Source organism: Bombina bombina, chromosome 3 (assembly GCF_027579735.1).
Source record: "Bombina bombina isolate aBomBom1 chromosome 3, aBomBom1.pri, whole genome shotgun sequence".
NCBI lineage: Eukaryota > Metazoa > Chordata > Amphibia > Anura > Bombinatoridae > Bombina > Bombina bombina.
In genome coordinates this window covers 894,849,956-894,870,699 of record NC_069501.1, presented here as the reverse complement: position 1 = coordinate 894,870,699, position 20,744 = coordinate 894,849,956, and the positions used below count along the sequence as shown (strand labels likewise).

Below are 20,744 nucleotides of genomic sequence, written 5' to 3'. Positions count from 1 at the left end.
CTCACTCAAGCACCTTGCTTAGCGTACCCTGAAGGTGGTAAACCTTTCTTCTTAGAAACCGGTTACACAGATGTAAGCATGAGTGCTGTTTTATACCAAAAGCATGATAATTTGAACAAAGCCATTGCTTATGCGAGCAAAAATCTATCCCCAGTAGAAATAAAGTTCAACGATTGCGAAAAAGCCCTCTTATCTACCGTATGGGCCCTACAAAATTTCCGCAGTTATATACAGGGCGAGAAAATTATTGTAGAAACGGCCCACCAGCCTTTGCTATATTTGCAAAGTGAGAGAATAAGAGATGGGAATTTGTCTAATAGCCGCATAACAGCGTGGACTCTTTCCTTACAAGGCTGGCCCTTAGAAATTCGCTACAAGCAGAATAAAAAGAATCCAGTCGCACAAGGGCTTGCTGAGCTCCACGACTGTACTGCTAGAGATCCTGGGAAAGAATTATCAGAAGATGATTTTCTGGAAGAACAATTGCTTTCCCCATATAAAATGTACAATGAGGACCATTGTCAAACATTACCTTGGATATATGTTGATGGTTGTTCTTACCATGCCACTATTGATAATGAGCGCAGATTAGTCGCTGGCATTGGTATAACTGGGGCAAATGGATTCTCAAATATATCTGTAGGTTTCAACATTGGACCAAGATCCAGTCAAGTTGCAGAACTCACTGCTGTTTTCAAAACCATTGAAATGGCTATTGAACATGGTATTCATGAATTTGTGATCATAACTGACTCAAATTATGTGCGTGACAGTTTTGTTGAATACCTGCCAACTTGGAAAAGAAATGGCATGCAGAAAAGCAATAACAAACCAGTCAAGCATGGCAAGTTGTTCTGCGAGATTGATAATCTGGTAGTATCCAATGACTTAACCATACACTGGAAAAAGACCAAGGGTCATTCCAGAGTTTTAGGTCCTGATAAGGAAGGCAATGACCTTGCGGATTCATTAGCCAAACAAGGAGCCATAACTGGAAAACTCCTTAATATTGACCATTTAATGGGTGCAATTCAGGTAGAAGCCATTACCAGAAACCAGGCAAAACAACAGAGTGAACCTAACTTGGTACAATGGAGTCAGGATTCTCCTAGTGAGGACCTGATCACTAGTCAAAAAGAAGACCCCATTGTAGGCATCTTCTATAAACACATAGAAGATCCTGAAAGCAACCCCATCTCAAAAGATGATTGTATTGGCAAAGAAGATCTGAGAATCTTAATAAAATCTAAATCACAATTCAAATTACAGGATGGTTTGTTAATTAGAACCTCCAAAACTGGCATCCAGCAGTGGGTAGTACCCACCAAGTTCCGAGGTCTAATGCTTCAACATGCCCATGATGCTCCCACATCTGGTCATCGTGGTGCCAAACTCACGTATGAAATATTGCGTGATTACGCTTTTTGGCAACACATTTTGAAAGATGTTCAAACCTACTGTCAAGGGTGTTTAATCTGCCCACAATTCCAACCCACTGAACCAACGCATAGAGCGCCATTGCAGAAAAGGGGGATGGTAATGCCATGGTCAGATATACAAATTGATTTTATTGGCCCAGTAACAAGATCATCAAGAGGTAACAAATACATGTTAACCGTGACATGCCTGTTCACTAAATGGGTAGAATGCATTAGTGCACCTAACAATAGTGCTGAAACATGTGCAGCATTGTTCATCAACCATGTATTTTCCAGATTTGGTTTGCCCCAAAGAATCGAATCAGATCGGGGGACCCACTTCACTAGCGAAGTGATGACAAAAATGTGGAAAATACTAGGGGTTAAAAGAAAGCTCCATATTGCTTATAGAGCTGCCTCAAGTGGTGGTGTAGAGCGTTACAACCAGTCCATTGTTAAAATCCTCAAAAAGTTTGTGAATGAAACAGGTAAAGACTGGGATATAAAACTACCTCTAGTCTTAATGGCATTAAGAGCAACTCCAAGTAGTGCTACCAAGATGTCACCTTTTGAGCTGATGACTGGTAGAAGAATGGTTCTACCTCAGCATCTGCTGTACCGTACATCAGACCAAAATTTGATAAACGCTGCCAATACACATCAATATGTGGAAAACTTAAGAAAGCACCTGCAATATGCCTTTGCATTTGCTCAAAGGAATTTAGAAAGAGCCGCAACTGCCACTAAAACCTATTATGATCTCAAAATATCCAAAAAGGAATATGAAATAAATGATAAAGTTTATCTTTATAACTTTGGAAGAGATCAGGTTAGGGAGAAGAAATTTCTTCCCTCATGGAAAGGTCCTTTCGTCATTACTGACAAAATATCTCCAGTGGCCTATAAAATACGGATCCCCAAAAATGAAAGTTTCATAGATAAATGGGTCCATATCAATCAATTGCGAGCGTGTCATCCCAGATCCCAACTACAAGTCATAGAGGGAGAATGAAGTGTCATATCCCCAAATGAACTAAAGACATACTGTAGTTTAAAGATGACCAGCTGATGAACATGAAGGCTCAAAATTGACAGACTATCTACATAGAAGACTGTCTATGAGATATACGGTTGATCCTCATCAAATACCACTGACTTTAAGCCAATTCAAATACATGTGTCCTACATCTATTTGAAGTTGGAAGGGGGATTTATGTCAGAGTATATGAATATTACATATGTGTACATATATATGTATATGTATATATATATGTATATTTTATACACTGTATATGTTAGATGAGACCTCAGGATTAATTGAACATGAGTTTGTTGAACACAGCTTCTAATACACGTTTATCAGGATTGGAAATCAGCATAGCCTTTAGAAGCACGACCCCTGCGGTGTGAGCACACAGACATTTTCCAAAAGGAACTAATTCAGTGACCATGCTCATTTAACTTTTATGACTCTAAGACATTTGGTATACCCAATTTAAGACCATCACTTAAAAGGATAAAATCTAAAATAGTTGAAAGAGCACAGTTTAGAATTGTATTGCTTGGATGTTAAAGGTTTTAATCCCATTGGGTTAAATAAATAAGGCTAAATTGTGAAGGTATATTTTTCTGGGTTTTGTAAGAAGGATAGCATATCTTAAGAGTTGGTTTTAACGCATATAAATTTTGTTTCATTTCCTTTTATTGCAAATATACTTCAATATGTTTATGGATATTAACTAAATAAAAGAATTCAGATATTTATATTAATTGTATGGTCTAGTAGGTGCATGGTTGATAAGGGTTTCTATTTCTTTGTATTGTGTTTATAACCCTGCCATAAACTTATATATATTTGGATAGCACTGCTAAGATTTTCATAAATATACTGACACATGTAACAAACCTACTGAGTCCCTCAGGAAATTGTTTACTTTGAAAGCGATTTATCTCACTAAGGGGCTTTCTCTACATTTCTGGATGTTGAAAAAATGTCACCACAATGTTCCTTTATCTAAAAGAAAGAATTTAACTAAATATCAGTTTTCTGTTTTATTTTTAAACCTCAAATTCCTGTCCTGAGTGTTGCTTTTGGTTCCATACTTTATTATTATTATTGGTTATTTGTAGAGCGCCAACAGATTCCGCAGCGCTATACTTGCAGAGATGTGTGACTCTCTCCACCAGTAAAAGAACATTTTTTTTTAATCCAAGCTTTATTGAAAAATAAAATATATTTTTGACACGTTTAAATGCTGTTCTTTCATATGACTCTTAGAGAATGTTTAAATACAAGGTCCCTTTAAGGAGAGGCATTTATACTTTCATATAGTACTGAATGACTCATGAGTTTTGTTTACGGTTATATAACTTTACACTTTATAATTTGCTTTATTAACTTCAGATTGTTGCCTTTTCTCTGAAACCGTTAAAGGGCCTGACTAATTCCCAGAGTCATGGTGCTACATATCACAGAATTGTCCTCATGGTTTAAGTACCTTTAGAGCATTTTACCCAATACCCATACATTTTCTATAAGCTCAGGCTCCCTGTCTTTTTAATCATCTGGCAAACAATTGTTCAGTGGTGGTTTTTACATTGGGTCACTGAGGCCCCATATCTAGAGAAATATATCTAAAATTAAATTGTATGCTTCTTTGATTTAAGGGAACAATAAGTGTTCACATTTTTTTTTCCTGGTTTGTATGTGATTTCCAAGTGATCCAACCACCCCTAGCACTGAGACTGCTGCTCACCAAATGACTGCAAATTCATTTTAGAGACACAACTATTCAGTCTTCTAATCATGAATTAAAGATTCATAGGTTATTATCAGTGTTTATTTCATTTCTTCTATTATAAAATAAATGCTTTTTCACTTTATAGGTATATCTACCAAAATTGTTGCGTGCAAGGAGTCTGCACATTTGTATAAAGAACTTTCCAAAAAATATGCAAATGAGAGAGTAGCAATTAATTAAAATATTTTTTATGACAACAGGTTAAGGTAAAACTACCAGGATAAGTATGTTTATTCATAACTCAGCTCTCAGAAACAAATTCCTTACTTGCTGACAAAGGACGGTAAAGAAAAAATAATAATTTGGTAACTATGATTTAAGGGGCATGAAAGTTAAAATGAAAATGAAACTTACTTGTTTACATCCATGGGCAAATGTAATTCATTCTCTGTGTAACCTTGGTTTGAAAGCAAAGAGTTCACAACTCCGTCTATATGTATGTGAGTTTGTGATTAGCTGATTTGAAAATTAAAGGAAACTTTTAAATGTGTCATGTATTTGAGTTTGTGATTGGCTAATAGCTGTCACATGATACAGGGGACTGAAAATTAAAGGAAACTTTGGAATCTGTCAAACACAAATAGTGTTCATTTAAAATTCAAAGTAAGCATTACTGCATTGTCTTTTATTATGCATTTGTTTATCATTCAATTCTGCTGTATGTAATATCCTTTAAACAAATGAAGCAATGGGACAACTGAGGAGAAATGAAAGGTAGTGAGATATACTGTATGTCCTGAATCTGGACAATCACTTTTTTTAGGGTTTCCCTATCCTAAAGGACCACTCAATGCAGTAGAATTGTATAATTAACAAGTGCATAATAAAAACAATGATTTAACACCTACTCTGAATTCCAAGTAAGCAGCAGATTTGTTTTCTGATAAATGTATTTATTTTTTCTCCCATTTTCCGGCCCCCTGTATCATGTGACAGACATCTGCCAATCACAGACTAGTATAGGTATACCCTGTGAGCTTGTGCACATGCTCAGTAGAATCTTGTTCCCCAGAAAGTGTGTTTATAAAAAGACTGTGCAAAATTTGATAATGGAAGTAAATTGTAAAGTGTCTTAAAACTGCATGCTCTATCTGCATCATAAAAGTTATTTTGACTTGAGTGTCCCTTTAAATGGATATGAAAGTCAGAATTAAACATTCATGATATAGATAAAGCAAGCCATTTTTAAGAGATTTTTAAATTTACTTCTATTATGCAATCTATTCTCTTGGTATCCTTTAGGTGAAAGCATACCTAGGTAGGCTTAGCAGCAGCAATGCACTACTCTGAGCTAGCTGGTGAATGGTGACTACACACAAATTCCTCTTGTCATTGGCTCAACAGATGTGTTCATTCTGCTTCCATTAGTGCATTGCTGCTCTGGGTCTTTAAATATATGTTTAACCCCTTTTGCAACAATATAAAAATGCTCTGTTTTATGCCCATTAAAGTAGATGTGTGCTGTTAGATGTACTTATGTTTTAAGAAAATATTATAGGTTCTTTATTTTTGTTTAGAAAATTATGCATGATGCTATTGGATTCAGAAGTTCTCTGTCTGACAAGAACTATACAGCAGAATGGTATGAGCTTTTCCAACTTGGCAACTGCACTTTTCCACATCTCAGACCTGATATGGTGGAGCCATTCTGGTGTAATCAAGGAGCAGCCTGTTTCTATGAAGGAATAGATGATGAGCACTGGAAAAGCAATGGCACTCTGGTTCCTATAGCAACACTATCAGGTAAAGAATCATGGTTATCACTGTTTTCAAAACAATTTTTTTGCTGCAGTTGTCACGTCACACATTAAGATATTGTGGCACATTATTTAGGGCTCTTTTCCAGTTTACAATATGGATAAGCAAAATCACATGAACTAATCTTGTGTGAAAACCGATGCTCACAAATATGCTAAAAGTTTGTCATGTCAAAGACTGCTGTCACACAAAGATTTACATTTTAGCAGAATTGTTAAAGGGACATGAAACACAGTTTTTCTTTCATGATTCAGATTTGTGAGCACAAGTTTTCAATTTACTTCCATTTTCTTTGTTCTCTTGGTAGTCTTTGTTGAAAATCATACCTAGGTATACTCAGGAGTTGAAAACAGTAGTGCATTGCTGCACCTTCAAGAAAGGATAACAAGAAAGTGAAGCAAAATTAATAATAGAAGAACATTGGAAAGTTGTTTATGTCCTTAACGACCACGACTTACCCTGTACGTTGCTGGTCGTTAAGGGTTTTTCGTGCCATAATAGTGCTGCTCTCGCCGCAAACTGCAGGACCGATCTATTATGACCTCCCTCCCTCCTGCAGGCATCCTGGAATAGCGCAAAAGCAATCCCCATTGAAAGCCCAGCGACATACAGGTTACATCGCTGGACGTTAAGGGGTTAAAATTGTATATGCTGTATCTGAATCGTGAAAGAAAATGTTTGGGTTTCATGTCCCTTTTAAAAAGTTACAGAAATTATATTTTATAAAATACGTTTAGTTTGTATATGTAAAATTACCATATTTTCTATAATTGGACTAAGACAAAATAGATCATATTCATGAATTAAAAAGATCAATTGTTTAACTTTTTTCCTTAAAAAAAACAATATATCCGATTGTAAAATATATTTTACAACTTATGGATTTGTTTTTAAAGTGTTGAAAGTAAATGTGTTTACATTAAAAATCAAATCAAAAGTATAGTTATCAATACAAATATCCATTATTCATAGTTATTTAAGTAGATTATAGCAGATATTGTCAAATAAAAGCTTTTGGTAAGCCTGAAATACAAGTGACACCATCAGATATGCAAATTCAATAGTTTTCAAAGTTTAAAGATCTTCTATAGAAAACTGGCAAATTGATTGAGCATAGGTCTCAGTAGAGGTTTATAATGCCACAATAAAACATCAGAGCAATTCTAAAATTTAAAATTGGATAAACCATAAAATAGTATAGTCAATTTTTAAGGTACATGAAACACAATTTTTTTTTCTTTCATGATTTAATAGAGAATGCAATTTACTTCTATTATCAAATTTGCTCCATTCTCATGTTCTTTTTGAAAAGATATCTAGATAGGTAGTGTGCACGTTAATATACTGTTTAGTAGGGGACTACACTAATTGTGAATCACTACGAGTGCTTGTAGATTAATTATTTTTATTTATTTATTATATTTACCATGCACCCATGAGTGGGAAAAAGACACAAGAATATACTCCCTTTTTTAAATATGAGTTGCAACTAGAGGCAGCACAAGAGAATAATGTATTACACATCATAAATTAGTGTATACATCATTTGTCCTCCATTCATTCCATTATTTTATTAGATTATAAACTCAATCATACCAACACGCATGCTTGAGAAAAACACTTAAGCCCAACAGCAATAAATATGAGAAGATGGAAGAGGAAACTAAGGCTCTAATAGGTAATATTCGGCGCTAGAGAATCTCACCCTTAGCGACTAAGCTCCTTCTATAGCGGGAGCTATGTTTATTATTACCTTTCCCTATAGCATATCCAAATTAGTATTAGTTATGGCTCCTGCAGATGCGAGAGCTATTGATCATTGTTTACTCTTAGTTCTTTGAGCGTTTTGTAGCAACATTGTAATTTTAATTGACACAATTTTGCTTTGTTCTCTTAGTATTCTTAGTTGAAAGCTAATCCTAGGAGGTTCATATACTAATTTCTTAGACCTTGAAGACTGCCTCTAATCTAAATGCATTTTGACCACTAGAGGTCATTAGTTCATGTGTTTCATATAGATAACATTGAGCTCATGCATGTGAAGTTACCCTGGAGTGAGCACAGATTGGCTAAAAAGCAAGGCTGTCATAAGAACTGAAACAAGGGGGCAGTTTGCAGAGGCTTAGATACAAGGTAATCACAGAGGTAAAAAGTGTATTTATATAACACTGTTGGTTATGCAAAACTGGGGAATTGGTAATAAAGGGATTATCTTTCTTTTTAAACAACAAAAATTCTGGTGTTTACTGTCCCTTTAATCATAACTTTCGTGAGGTTCTGTACTCATATTGATTACGAGTGTTTAAATATTTAAATATGCATAGTGTTGTTAATCAAACTATAATTATCCTTATTAGGTATGTTTTGAATGCCCTGTTTTATTAATCATCAGTTAATTATTATCCTTCATATTTTTATAAATTTTTTTCTTCATAATTTTCATTTACATTTTTGGGAACAAGTATGTTTGAGCAGTCCAGAATATGAATTGATGCTTTATTTATACATCCATAAATTGTTACTAAAGTGACAAGTGAACATCAAGTGATATGAATTGATGCTTTAAAGGGATAGTCAACACAAAAATACTTTTAACATATATCTATAAAGTTGCCCTAGATCGTTTTTTCCAAATATATGCCAGTTTTTAACGATAATCCGTTTTCAAGTTAAATCAATTACTTTTCCCCCTGCTGCCGTTTTAAAATGTCTGTGTAGCTCCGCCCCTTTTTCATCATCCGTGACATCATTAAAATCCTGTGTTCCCTGTAATTGTTCTAAGTTACTCGTAACCGTTTTTGCGCATGCGCAATGCACCTATTGTACTCTGGCCCATTATGTGAGCGGATCCTATTTGCAGCGTACCTGTAACCATAACAGGGGTGCCTGTTGTCATGAGTGCTGTTTCACAGACATGTCACCTAGAGGGACAGTAACTCGCTTGGAACTCACAGTGGCAAGAGCATAAAAACATACAGACTGGGATAGTATAGTAAGTGCTCCCTTGTGCAGATAGGCCCTCTGAGGTGGTAACATACTAGTACTAGGGGGATGAAGATAGTTAGGGCCTTAAAGAAGGTTACCCATACAAACTGCGGTTCACCGCGCAAAACACACAGCTCTCTCGCGGGCCTGCCTACAATAATACAGGCACCTGGCCATACACACATGCGCCATGCTCACCTTGTCAGCGGCACCACTCACTGCAGTGCGGGCACCGGGATAGATCCTTGCAGCTCACAGACAGTTCTGTATGCTCAAAGACCGCTTGGCCACCTCGGCCATAAAGAAAGTATCCTGGTTTCCCTGACCGAGCCTTTCCTTGGTGTCTGCAACCTCTCAGCAGGCGCACATATCCACACACAAGAAGCCTGTATGTGTGGGGCTAGTCAGGACACAAATATGAATAGATGTACAGCAGCTTGATGCGTGGGAAGCCAGCGAGCAGTGTCAATACAATAGGGTGTATTTTCTTTAGAAAAAAGGCGCTTGAGAGGTGACATGATTACTTTATATAAATATATTCAAGGCCCATATACAGAGATGGCAGAAGCTCTGTTTATTCCAAGAAAAGTATTGTGACAAGAGGTCACAATTTAAAGGGATACTAAACCCACATTTTTCTTTCCTGATTCAGATAGACCATGCAATTTTAAGCAACTTTCTCATTTGCTCCTATTAACAAATTTTTTTTGTTCTCTTGTTATCTTTATTTGAAATAGCAGTAATGTAAGGTTAGTAGCTGGCCCATTTTTGCTTCAGCACCCATGTAGCGTCTGCTGATTGGTTTGCTACATTTAGCTACCAATCAGCAAGCTCTATCCAGGTGCTGAACCAAAATTGGGACGGCTCTTAAGCTTACAGTCTAGCTTTTTAAAATCAAGATAGCATGTGAATGAGGAAAAAATTAATAGGAGTGAATTAGAAAGTTGCTTAAAATTGCATGCTGTACCTGAATCATGAAAGATAAAATTTGGGTTTAGTATCCCTTTAAGGTTGGAAGAAAGGAGATTTAATCTCTGCAACGGAAATGTTTTGTTCACTGTAAGAGCAATACAATTGTGGAACTCATTACCAAAGGAGGTAGTGAATGCCAATACCTTAGATACATTTAAAAATTGTTTGGATACATTTCTGTCTAGAAACAAAATTCATGGATATGATTGCTAGTATTAAATAGGTCACCTTTTAGTGGGATTATTTAAGTTTAACTGGAGATTTTTGTAAGTATTTTATATTTGCTTAGGTTGAACTCGATGGACTTCGGTCTTTTTTTAACCTCATCTACTATGTTACTATATTAACAATTTAATTAAAACTAAAAAAAAAGACAAGCGCTAAGTACTATATATTAATAAAAGGACAAAGCCTTACACATTTATCTATACAGTACATATAATCAGCAATAGTAAGCGATCCGCTAATAATTGTGCAAACAAATAATAGTGCACATCAATCTAGGATTTGGTGTAAATAACAAGCTTGGCACTATATCATACAAAACATAGTCCCAAATCACCTGATTTAATATAAACGATTCAAATGACTCCTATTTTATTTCTGGGTTGCACAAAAGCAAGGGGTAGTTGTAAACTTGTTCTGTCTTGAAAAATTGAAAAGTAAACTTCTGTAGACGTCTTTTTATAACCATAAAACACAATACCATGTGCAGGAGCTCATTGGAGTGCAGCAGCTGGTGCTGTGCACAGACAAACTAATTGCAAACCAACTAATTGATTATGAGATTCATTGACAACTATTTTCATAATCAATTCAGTTTGGGTAACTTAATCCTCACTTTTGAGGAATGTGTACTGAACTCCCACCCATGTGGGTTTGCCGCATTTCACCAGGACTACTGTCTTCTGCATTATGTTGACAGTGTGCTAGATTCTCCCAAGTTTATGCAAATATCTAGATGATTCCAGCTCTTGAGACAATGATCCTATGAGAATTCAAAATGATTCATGAAGTAAGACTAAGCATTGATGAAAGCATCATCCTTTTTCTGGGATAAGTATGTTGTATGGTTGTTTTCCTGGGAGCTGATAAGTACATGTGTTTACTCCTCATATTAGTCTGTTTTAGGCTGAATAATAATTTCACTAATGAGCTCTTTTAGAACTGGTGACCCTTCAGAGAAGATCTTTTGAGAAACACAGAATCAAGGTCATTGTTTCTAATAAAAACGAATCTATCTGAATAACTACATTGCTTGCAGTTATTTAGTTTTTTTTACAATCAATACTAGAATTTTTGTTTGAAAAGATAGATAATCCCTTTATTACCTATTCCCCGGTCTTGCATAATCAACACAGTTATAATAATACACGTTTTACCTCTGATTACCTTGTATCTAACCCTTTGCAAACTGCCCCCTTTTTTAGTTCTTTTGACAGACTTGCATTTTATCCAATCAGTGCTGACTCCTAGGTAACTCCACATGTGTGAGCACAATGTTGTCTATATGACACACATGAACTAACTCCCTCTAGTGGTGAAAAACTGTCAAAATGCATTTAGGTAAGAGGCGGCCTTCAAGGTCTAAGAAGTTAGCATATTAGCCTACCTAGGTTTAGCTTTCCACTAAGAATACCAAGTGAACAAAGCAAAATTGGTCATAAAAGTAAATTGAAAAGTTGTTTAAAATTGCATGCCCTATTTGAATCATGAAAGTTTATTTTGGACTTGACTGTCCCTTTAATTGAAATCACATGATTTGTATTTGGTCTGTATACCCGAGAACCCACAAAACACTGCACGTTTAAATAGTGGTCTTATTAATATGCTCATCTTCATTTGAGACAAGCATAATGGTTAGAAAGGGAGATTATATTAGTGAAATTAGTCATTAAGAATTTTCTTCAGTAGTTTGTTTTGTTTTCTTCAGCTCACATAACCCATAATAAACCTATTCCTCTTTTTTTTTTGTCTAAATCTGTAACACATTTATTTTCATTTTATGTTTGCTGTGAACTTAAAAGGTTAAAACTGAGTTGTGCACAAGAGTTTGAAATATTGAATAACATAATTTATGCTTACCTGATAAATTTATTTCTCTTGTAGTGTATCCAGTCCACGGATCATCCATTACTTATGGGATATTAACTCCTCCCCAACAGGAAGTGCAAGAGGATTCACCCAGCAGAGCTGCTATATAGCTCCTCCCCTAACTGCCATTACCAGTCATTCGACCGAAAACATGCAGAGAAAGGAAAACCATAGGGTGCAGTGGTGACTGTAGTTTAATGGAAAAATTACCTGCCTTAAAGTGACAGGGCGGGCCGTGGACTGGATACACTACAAGAGAAATAAATTTATCAGGTAAGCATAAATTATGTTTTCTCTTGTTAAGTGTATCCAGTCCACGGATCATCCATTACTTATGGGATACCAATACCAAAGCTAAAGTACACGGATGACGGGAGGGACAGGCAGGCTCTTTATACGGAAGGAACCACTGCCTGAAGAACCTTTCTCCCAAAAACAGCCTCCGAAGAAGCAAAAGTGTCAAATTTGTAAAATTTGGAAAAAGTATGAAGAGAAGACCAAGTTGCAGCCTTGCAAATCTGTTCAACAGAAGCCTCATTCTTAATGGCCCAAGTGGAAGCCACAGCTCTAGTAGAATGTGCTGTAATTCTTTCAGGAGGCTGCTGTCCAGCAGTCTCATAGGCTAACCGTATTATGCTACGAAGCCAAAAGGAGAGAGAGGTAGCCGAAGCTTTTTGACCTCTCCTCTGACCAGAATAAACGACAAACAGGGAAGACGTTTGTCGAAAATCCTTAGTTGCCTGTAGATAAAATTTCAGGGCACGGACTACATCTAGATTGTGGAGCAGACGTTCCTCTTTCGAAGAAGGATTAGGACACAAAGATGGAACCACAATCTCTTGATTGATATTCCTGTTAGTGACCACCTTAGGTAGGAACCCAGGTTTAGTACGCAGAACTTACTTGTCTGAATGAAAAATCAGATAAGGAGAATCACAATGTAAGGCAGATAACTCAGAGACTCTTCGAGCCGAGGAAATCGTCATTAAAAACAGAACTTTCCAAGATAACAACTTGATATCAATGGAATGAAGGGGTTCAAACGGAACCCCCTGTAAAACATTAAGAACTAAGTTCAAACTCCATGGTGGAGCAACAGTTTAAAACACAGGCTTGATCCTAGCTAAAGCCTGACAAAAAGCTTGAACGTCCGGAACTTCTGACAGACGTTTGTGTAAAAGAATGGACAGAGCTGAAATCTGTCCCTTTAAGGAACTAGCGGATAAACCCTTTTCTAAACCTTCTTGTAGAAAAGACAATATCCTCGGAATCCTAACCTTACTCCATGAGTAACTCTTGGATTCGCACCAATATAAGTATTTGCGCCATATCTTATGGTAAATCTTTCTGGTAACAGGCTTCCTAGCCTGTATTAAGGTATCAATAACTGACTCAGAAAAACCACGTTTTGATAAAATCAAGCGTTCAATTTCCAAGCAGTCAGCTTCAGAGAAATTAGATTTTGATGTTTGAAGGGACCCTGGATCAGAAGGTCCTGTTTCAGAGGTAGCGACCAAGGTGGACAGGATGACATGTCCACTAGATCTGCATACCAAGTCCTGCGTGGCCATGCAGGCGCTATTAGAATCACTGATGCTCTCTCCTGTTTGATTCTGGCAATCAATCGAGTAAGCATCGGGAAGGGTGGAAACACATAAGCCATCCCGAAGGTCCAAGGTGCTGTCAAAGCATCTATCAGAACCGCTCCCGGATCCCTGGATCTGGACCCGTAACGAGGAAGCTTGGCGTTCTGTCGAGATGCCATGAGATCTATCTCTGGTTTGCCCCAACGTCGAAGTATTTGGGCAAAGACCTCCGGATGAAGTTCCCACTCCCCCGGATGAAAAGTCTGAGGACTTAAGAAATCCGCCTCCCAGTTCTCCACTCCCGGGATGTGGATTGCTGACAGGTGGCAAGAGTGAGACTCTGCCCAGCGAATTATCTTTGATACTTCCATCATTGCTAGGGAGCTTCTTGTCCCTCCCTGATGGTTGATGTAAGCTACAGTCGTGATGTTGTCCGACTGAAACCTGATGAACCCCCGAGTTGTTAACTGGGGCCAAGCCAGAAGGGCATTGAGAACTGCTCTCAATTCCAGAATGTTTATTGGTAGGAGACTCTCCTCCTGATTCCATTGTCCCTGAGCCTTCAGAGAATTCCAGACAGCGCCCCAACCTAGTAGGCTGGCGTCTGTTGTTACAATTGTCCAGTCCGGCCTGCTGAATGGCATCCCCCTGGACAGATGTGGCCGAGAAAGCCACCATAGAAGAGAATTTCTGGTCTCTTGATCCAGATTCAGAGTAGGGGACAAGTCTGAGTAATCCCCATTCCACTGACTTAGCATGCACAATTGCAGCGGTCTGAGATGTAGGCGTGCAAAGGGTACTATGTCCATTGCTGCTACCATTAAGCCGATCACCTCCATGCATTGAGCTACTGACGGGTGTTGAATGGAATGAAGGACACGGCATGCATTTTGAAGCTTTGTTAACCTGTCTTCTGTCAGGTAAATCTTCATTTCTACAGAATCTATAAGAGTCCCCAAGAAGGGAACTCTTGTGAGTGGAAAGAGAGAACTCTTCTTTTCGTTCACCTTCCATCCATGCGACCTTAGAAATGCCAGTACTAACTCTGTATGAGACTTGGCAGTTTGAAAGCTTGAAGCTTGTATCAGAATGTCGTCTAGGTACGGAGCTACCGCAATTCCTTGCGGTCTTAGTACCGCCAGAAGAGCACCCAGAACCTTTGTGAAGATTCTCGGAGCCGTAGCCAATCCGAATGGAAGAGCTACAAACTGGTAATGCCTGTCTAGAAAGGCAAACCTTAGATACCGGTAATGATCTTTGTGAATCGGTATGTGAAGGTAAGCATCCTTTAAATCCACTGTGGTCATGTACTGACCCTTTTGGATCATGGGTAAAATTGTCCGAATAGTCTCCATTTTGAACGATGGAACTCTTAGGAATTTGTTTAGGATCTTTAAATCCAGGATTGGCCTGAAAGTTCCCTCTTTTTTGGGAACCACAAACAGATTTGAGTAAAACCCTTGTCCCTGTTCCGACCGTGGAACTGGATGGATTACTCCCATTAATAAAAGCTCTTGTATGCAGCGTAGAAACGCCTCTTTCTTTATTTGGTTTGTTGACAACCTTGACAGATGAAATCTCTCTCTTGGGGGAGAGTATTTGAAGTCCAGAAGGTATCCCTGAGATATTATCTCTAGCGCCCAGGGATCCTGGACATCTCTTGCCCAAGCCTGGGCGAAGAGAGAAAGTCTGCCCCCCACTAGATCCGTTCCCGGATCGGGGGCCCTCAATTCATGCTGTTTTAGGGGCACCAGCAGGTTTCCTGGCCTGCTTGCCCTTGTTCCAGGACTGGTTAGGTCTCCAGCCTTGTCTGTAGCGAGCAACAGATCCTTCTTGTTTTGGAGCAGAGGAAGTTGATGCTGCTCCTGCTTTGAAATTCCGAAAGGAACGAAAATTAGATTGTCTAGCCTTAGGTTTGGCTCTGTCTTGAGGCAGGGCATGGCCTTTACCTCCTGTAATGTCAGCGATAATTTCTTTCAATCCGGGCCCGAATAAGGTCTGCCCTTTGAAAGGTATATTAAGAAATTTAGACTTAGAAGTAACGTCAGCTGACCAGGATTTTAGCCACAGTGCTCTGCGCGCCTGAATGGTGAATCCGGAATTCTTAGCCGTAAGCTTAGTTAAATGTACTACGGCATCTGAAATAAATGAGTTAGCTAACTTAAGAGCTTTAAGCCTGTGTGTAATCTCATCTAATGGAGCTGATTCAAGTGTCCCTTCCAGAGACTCAAACCAAAATGCTGCTGCAGCCGTGACAGGCGCAATGCATGCAAGGGGTTGCAATATAAAACCTTGTTGAACAAACATTTTCTTAAGGTAACCCTCTAACTTTTTATCCATTGGATCTGAAAAGGCACAGCTATCCTCCACCGGGATAGTGGTACGCTTAGCTAAAGTAGAAACTGCTCCCTCCACCTTAGGGATCGTTTGCCATAAGTCCCGTGTGGTGGTGTCTATTGGAAACATCTTTCTAAATATCGGAGGGGGTGAGAACGGCACACCGGGTCTATCCCACTCCTTAGTAACAATTTCAGTAAGTCTCTTAGGTATAGGAAAAACGTCAGTACTCGACGGTACCGCAAAATATTTATCCAACCTACACATTTTTTCTGGTATTGCAACTGTGTTACAATCATTCAGAGCCGCTAACACCTCCCCTAGTAATACACGGAGGTTTTCCAGCTTAAATTTAAAATTTGAAATATCTGAATCCAATCTGTTTGGATCAGAACCGTCAGCCGCAGAATGAAGCTCTCCGTCCTCATGTTCTGCAAGTTGTGACGCAGTATCTGACATGGCCCTAACATTATCAGCGCACTCTGTTCTCACCCCAGAGTGATCACGCTTACCTCTTAGTTCTGGTAATTTAGCCAAAACTTCAGTCATAACAGTAGCCATATCCTGTAATGTGATTTGTAATGGCCGCCCAGATGTACTCGGCGCCACAATATCACGCACCCCCCGAGCGGGAGATGCAGGTACTGACACGTGAGGCGAGTTAGTCGGCATAACTCTCCCCTCGTTGTTTGGTGAAATGTGTTCAATTTGTACAGATTGACTTTTATTTAAAGTAGCATCAATACAGTTAGTACATAAATTTCTATTGGGCTCCACTTTGGCATTAGCACATATAGCACAGATGTCTTCCTCTGAATCAGACATGTTTAACACACTAGCAAATAAACTAGCAACTTGGAAATACTTTTCAAGTAATTTACTATAATATGAAAACGTACTGTGCCTATAAGAAGCACAGAAAGAGTTATGACAGTTGAAAGTTAATAAACTGAAAGGTTATAGCATCAAATCTTTGTAAAAAACACAATTTTAGCAAAGGCTTGTTCCCATTAGCGAAGGATAACTAACCCTGATAGCAGAAAAAAAAGTTACAGAAATAAACGTTTTTTATCACAGTCAACTACAATCTCACAGCTCTGCTGTGAATGATTACCTCCCTCAAAACAAGTTTTGAAGACCCCTGAGTTCTGTAGAGATGAACCGGATCATGCAGGAAATACAATGAGCTTCTGACTGAATTTTTTGACCTCCCCCTCACACACAACAGTGAGAGAGATCAGTAAACTGTCATAAATTAAATAAAACAACTGCCAAGTGGAAAAAATAATGCCCAAAACATTTTATTCACCCAGTACCTCAGAAAATGAAACGATTTTACATGCCAGCAAAAAACGTTTAACATAAATTAAGTGTTATTAAAGAGCCTGTTGCCAGTCCCTGCAAATTAGGCTAAAGTCTTATGCACACAGTATAATTCCAGTGAAGTGCCATTCCCCAGAATACTGAAGTGTAAAATATACATACATGACAGCCTGATACCAGTTGCTGCTACTGCATTTAAGGCTGAGTTTACATTATATCGGTATGGCAGAATTTTCTCATCAATTCCATTGTCAGAAAATAATAAGCTGCTACATACCTCTTTGCAGATTAATCTGCCCGCTGTCCCCTGATCTGAAGTTTACCTCTCCTCAGATGGCCGAGAAACAGCAATATGATCTTAACTACGCCGGCTAAAATCATAGTAAAAACTCAGGTAGATTCTTCTTCAAATTCTACCAGAGAAGGAATAACACACTCCGGTGCTATTATAAAATAACAAACTTTTGATTGAAGGTATAAAACTAAATATAATCACCATAGTCCTCCCACACATCCTATCTAGTCGTTGGGTGCAAGAGAATGACTGGTAATGGCAGTTAGGGGAGGAGCTATATAGCAGCTCTGCTGGGTGAATCCTCTTGCACTTCCTGTTGGGGAGGAGTTAATATCCCATAAGTAATGGATGATCCGTGGACTGGATACACTTAACAAGAGAAAGAATAATTTTAGCAATTTATATCCGCGTATTGTAAACATTGTTAAAGTTTCAGCGGCATAAGCACATAGGCTGTGTGTGCCCTGAGCGTTCAGGCGCTCAGAGAGTCGGCATTGGCTTGACACAAATTAAGCTGTCACAATGGCATGGTGTTTGAATGAGGGTGCACAGTATATGCCAATGAAGCAGTAATAACTAGATCTATACAAGTATATTGCAAATAAGCTTCTTTTCAAAACTGAATTGCACTCATGCACATTGTAATTTTGACCAGTATGTCCCTTTAAGACGGTGCTTGATAACATTTACTATAACATTGTCAAAATTAAAAATGTTGAGATCGCAGAGGCAGAACTGTTCCTCATTTTCTCGATGAGATTTTTTTTTTAGTGAAACATTTTCTGCAGGTCATTTTGAAATGCAATTCAATTTAAATTAGGGTTCAGTTGCATTGCAAATTAGCTGCAGACAAAAAAAGAAATTGTTCATTTTTAAAAATGTTTCTTGAATAAATGTTTCCTTTTCTATTGGTTTAACATCACAAGGTAGAAATGTAGTAATAAAAAGGTGCATTGCTCAAGAGAACATCTTACATTCAGAAGTCAGATTTACAGACTGGGGCGGGGTTGAAATATCCCTGAGAGGCAGTTACCAATCAGTGCACTGACGCTTTGTAGAACTCCTCCATATTTAACTGTTCTCTTTAAACAGCACTTTACTCTGGATGCACTGTGTTAAGGAAAATATACACAGTGCAGCCAGAGCAAAGCTCTGTTTGCTGAGAACTGTAATGTGGAGCAGTGCTGCAAAGTGTAAGAGCTAACAGTTCCTGCATGTGTCACATTCTTTTTGCAGACATGCGATGACATCTCAGATTACAGCATGTTCTGCCTTGGGGGTTGAGATTAAAGCTACTTGAGGTTTACTGCTACAGCATAATCAGTATTCTTGGAGTAGCAGTACCTGTCCTGTTCAGGGAAATGTGTGAGCTGCTGTGTCCTCAATGGCTTTGTGTTTATAAAAACCTACACTGATTATATGTAAGCAGCAGCCAAGACATTCTTAATATGCTCATTATATCGTAGGATCATCATTGCAATATGTAGTTATAAACACAGAGCCAGTAAGTAATCATCTTCTATACAGCAGCAAGGTATTTTATGTTATTGTTTGGAGTAGGCCAGAACTATTATTTGAAATGAGTCTTGTCATAATGTAGCCACCGTAATGGCGATATTACACACAGTACATATGTAGTGATTATGTCTGTGTTCTCCACTGAAAAATTTGCCAGCCAGGTGGCATTATGCAGTAGCCAGGTAGGGGCTGTGTAATAGTTTATGTTATTTTTAAATGTTGCTTAAACACAGCAGATTTGCATAATCAACAAATGCAAGATAACAAGACAATACAATAGAATTTACTCTGAATTTCAAATGAGTAGTAGATTTTATTCTAACAAGTTTTAAAGTTATGTATATTTCCACTCCCCTGTACCATGTGATAGCAATCAGCCAATCACAAATGCATATACGTATAGTCTGAGTTCTTGCACATGCTCAGTAGGAGCTGGTGACTCAAAAAAAGTGTAAATATAAAAGACTGTGCACATTTTTTTTAATGGAAATAAATTGGAAAGTTGTTTAAAATTACATGCTGTATCTGAATCATGAAAATGTAATAAAACATGAGTGTCCCTTTAAGCTATTCAAAGCACAAATCAATTGCCTTTGGTATAAAACTGATAAAAAAACCAAATACCTGTAGGAGGAAAAACAATTTACTGAAGAGTAGTATAACAATGAAAATGTTTTATTTATATTTGTTTGTTTTTAAAGGGTCCATGTTTAACCAGATGGCCAAATGGATGAAAGAAGATAATGACACTGGAATTTATTATGAAACGTGGACTGTGCAGGCATCTCTAGAGAGAAACTCGTCCGTGTGGTTTGACTCGTATGACTGTTCTAAGTTTGTGTTGAGAACATACCAGAAGTTATGGGAACTTGGAGCCACCTTCAATAGAAAGATCCAAACTAACTACACTCGCATTTTTCTATACAGTGGAGAGCCTGTCTACCTGGGGAATGGCTCCTCTATTTTTGGCCCACACGGCAATAAGTCCTTGGCTACTGATATCCAAAACTTTTACCTACCCTTTAGACCTCATCAGCCATTTAAACAACTCTTACTAAGCATTCTAGAAATGTATGGTAAAATTGTCCTTGAAAAAACATTTTACCTCTTTTATAATTTTGAATACTGGTTTTTACCTATAAAATATCCCTACATTAGGATAACGTATGAAGAGATTCCACTGCCAGCATAAAAGTTTTATAAGGATATAGCAACACAGATTTTTTTATTCTTTTTATATTTCTGTAAGAAAATGGTTATCATGGGGTAGAATATTGTTTTATTAATTACATTCATATTTTTGTTTATGGACTTATTGAAAAATTTGCTAATATATATTTTCTGAAAGTTTTAGCATTTGTGAAATTAATATAATATTTACTTAAAGAACAATTCTTCTAAATATAGAATCTATTTTACATAATTGGACAAATACATGTTTTCAGTGAATTACTGACTTGCATCATCTTGAGGCACCACTTAAAGTACAACTGTTTTAATATATACAGTTTTTGGAGTTTTGAATATATATACATTTTGTTTACGCTTTTCAAAGCGGTAGGCTGGAGAGAGCTTTTGTCTCTCCTTGACCTAAATGTTTCTAGAAATACAGCCTCAGACTGGCCTCGAATGTGTGTGTGTGTATGTATATGTATAT

At 37.7% G+C, this 20,744-nt stretch overlaps 1 protein-coding gene across 1 annotated transcript in view; it reads left to right on the top strand.

Moving 5' to 3' along the window:
- Window positions 1-20,590, top strand: part of CLN5 (CLN5 intracellular trafficking protein) — a 34,087-nt gene extending 13,497 nt beyond the window's left edge. Inside the window, exons 3-4 of the mRNA XM_053707910.1 lie at window positions 5,737-5,962; window positions 19,789-20,590. Of these exons, the coding sequence (XP_053563885.1) occupies window positions 5,737-5,962; window positions 19,789-20,279 (717 nt within the window). The 3' untranslated portion in view covers window positions 20,280-20,590. The remainder of the gene's footprint in view (window positions 1-5,736; window positions 5,963-19,788) is intronic.
- Window positions 20,591-20,744: the final 154 nt, after the last annotated feature.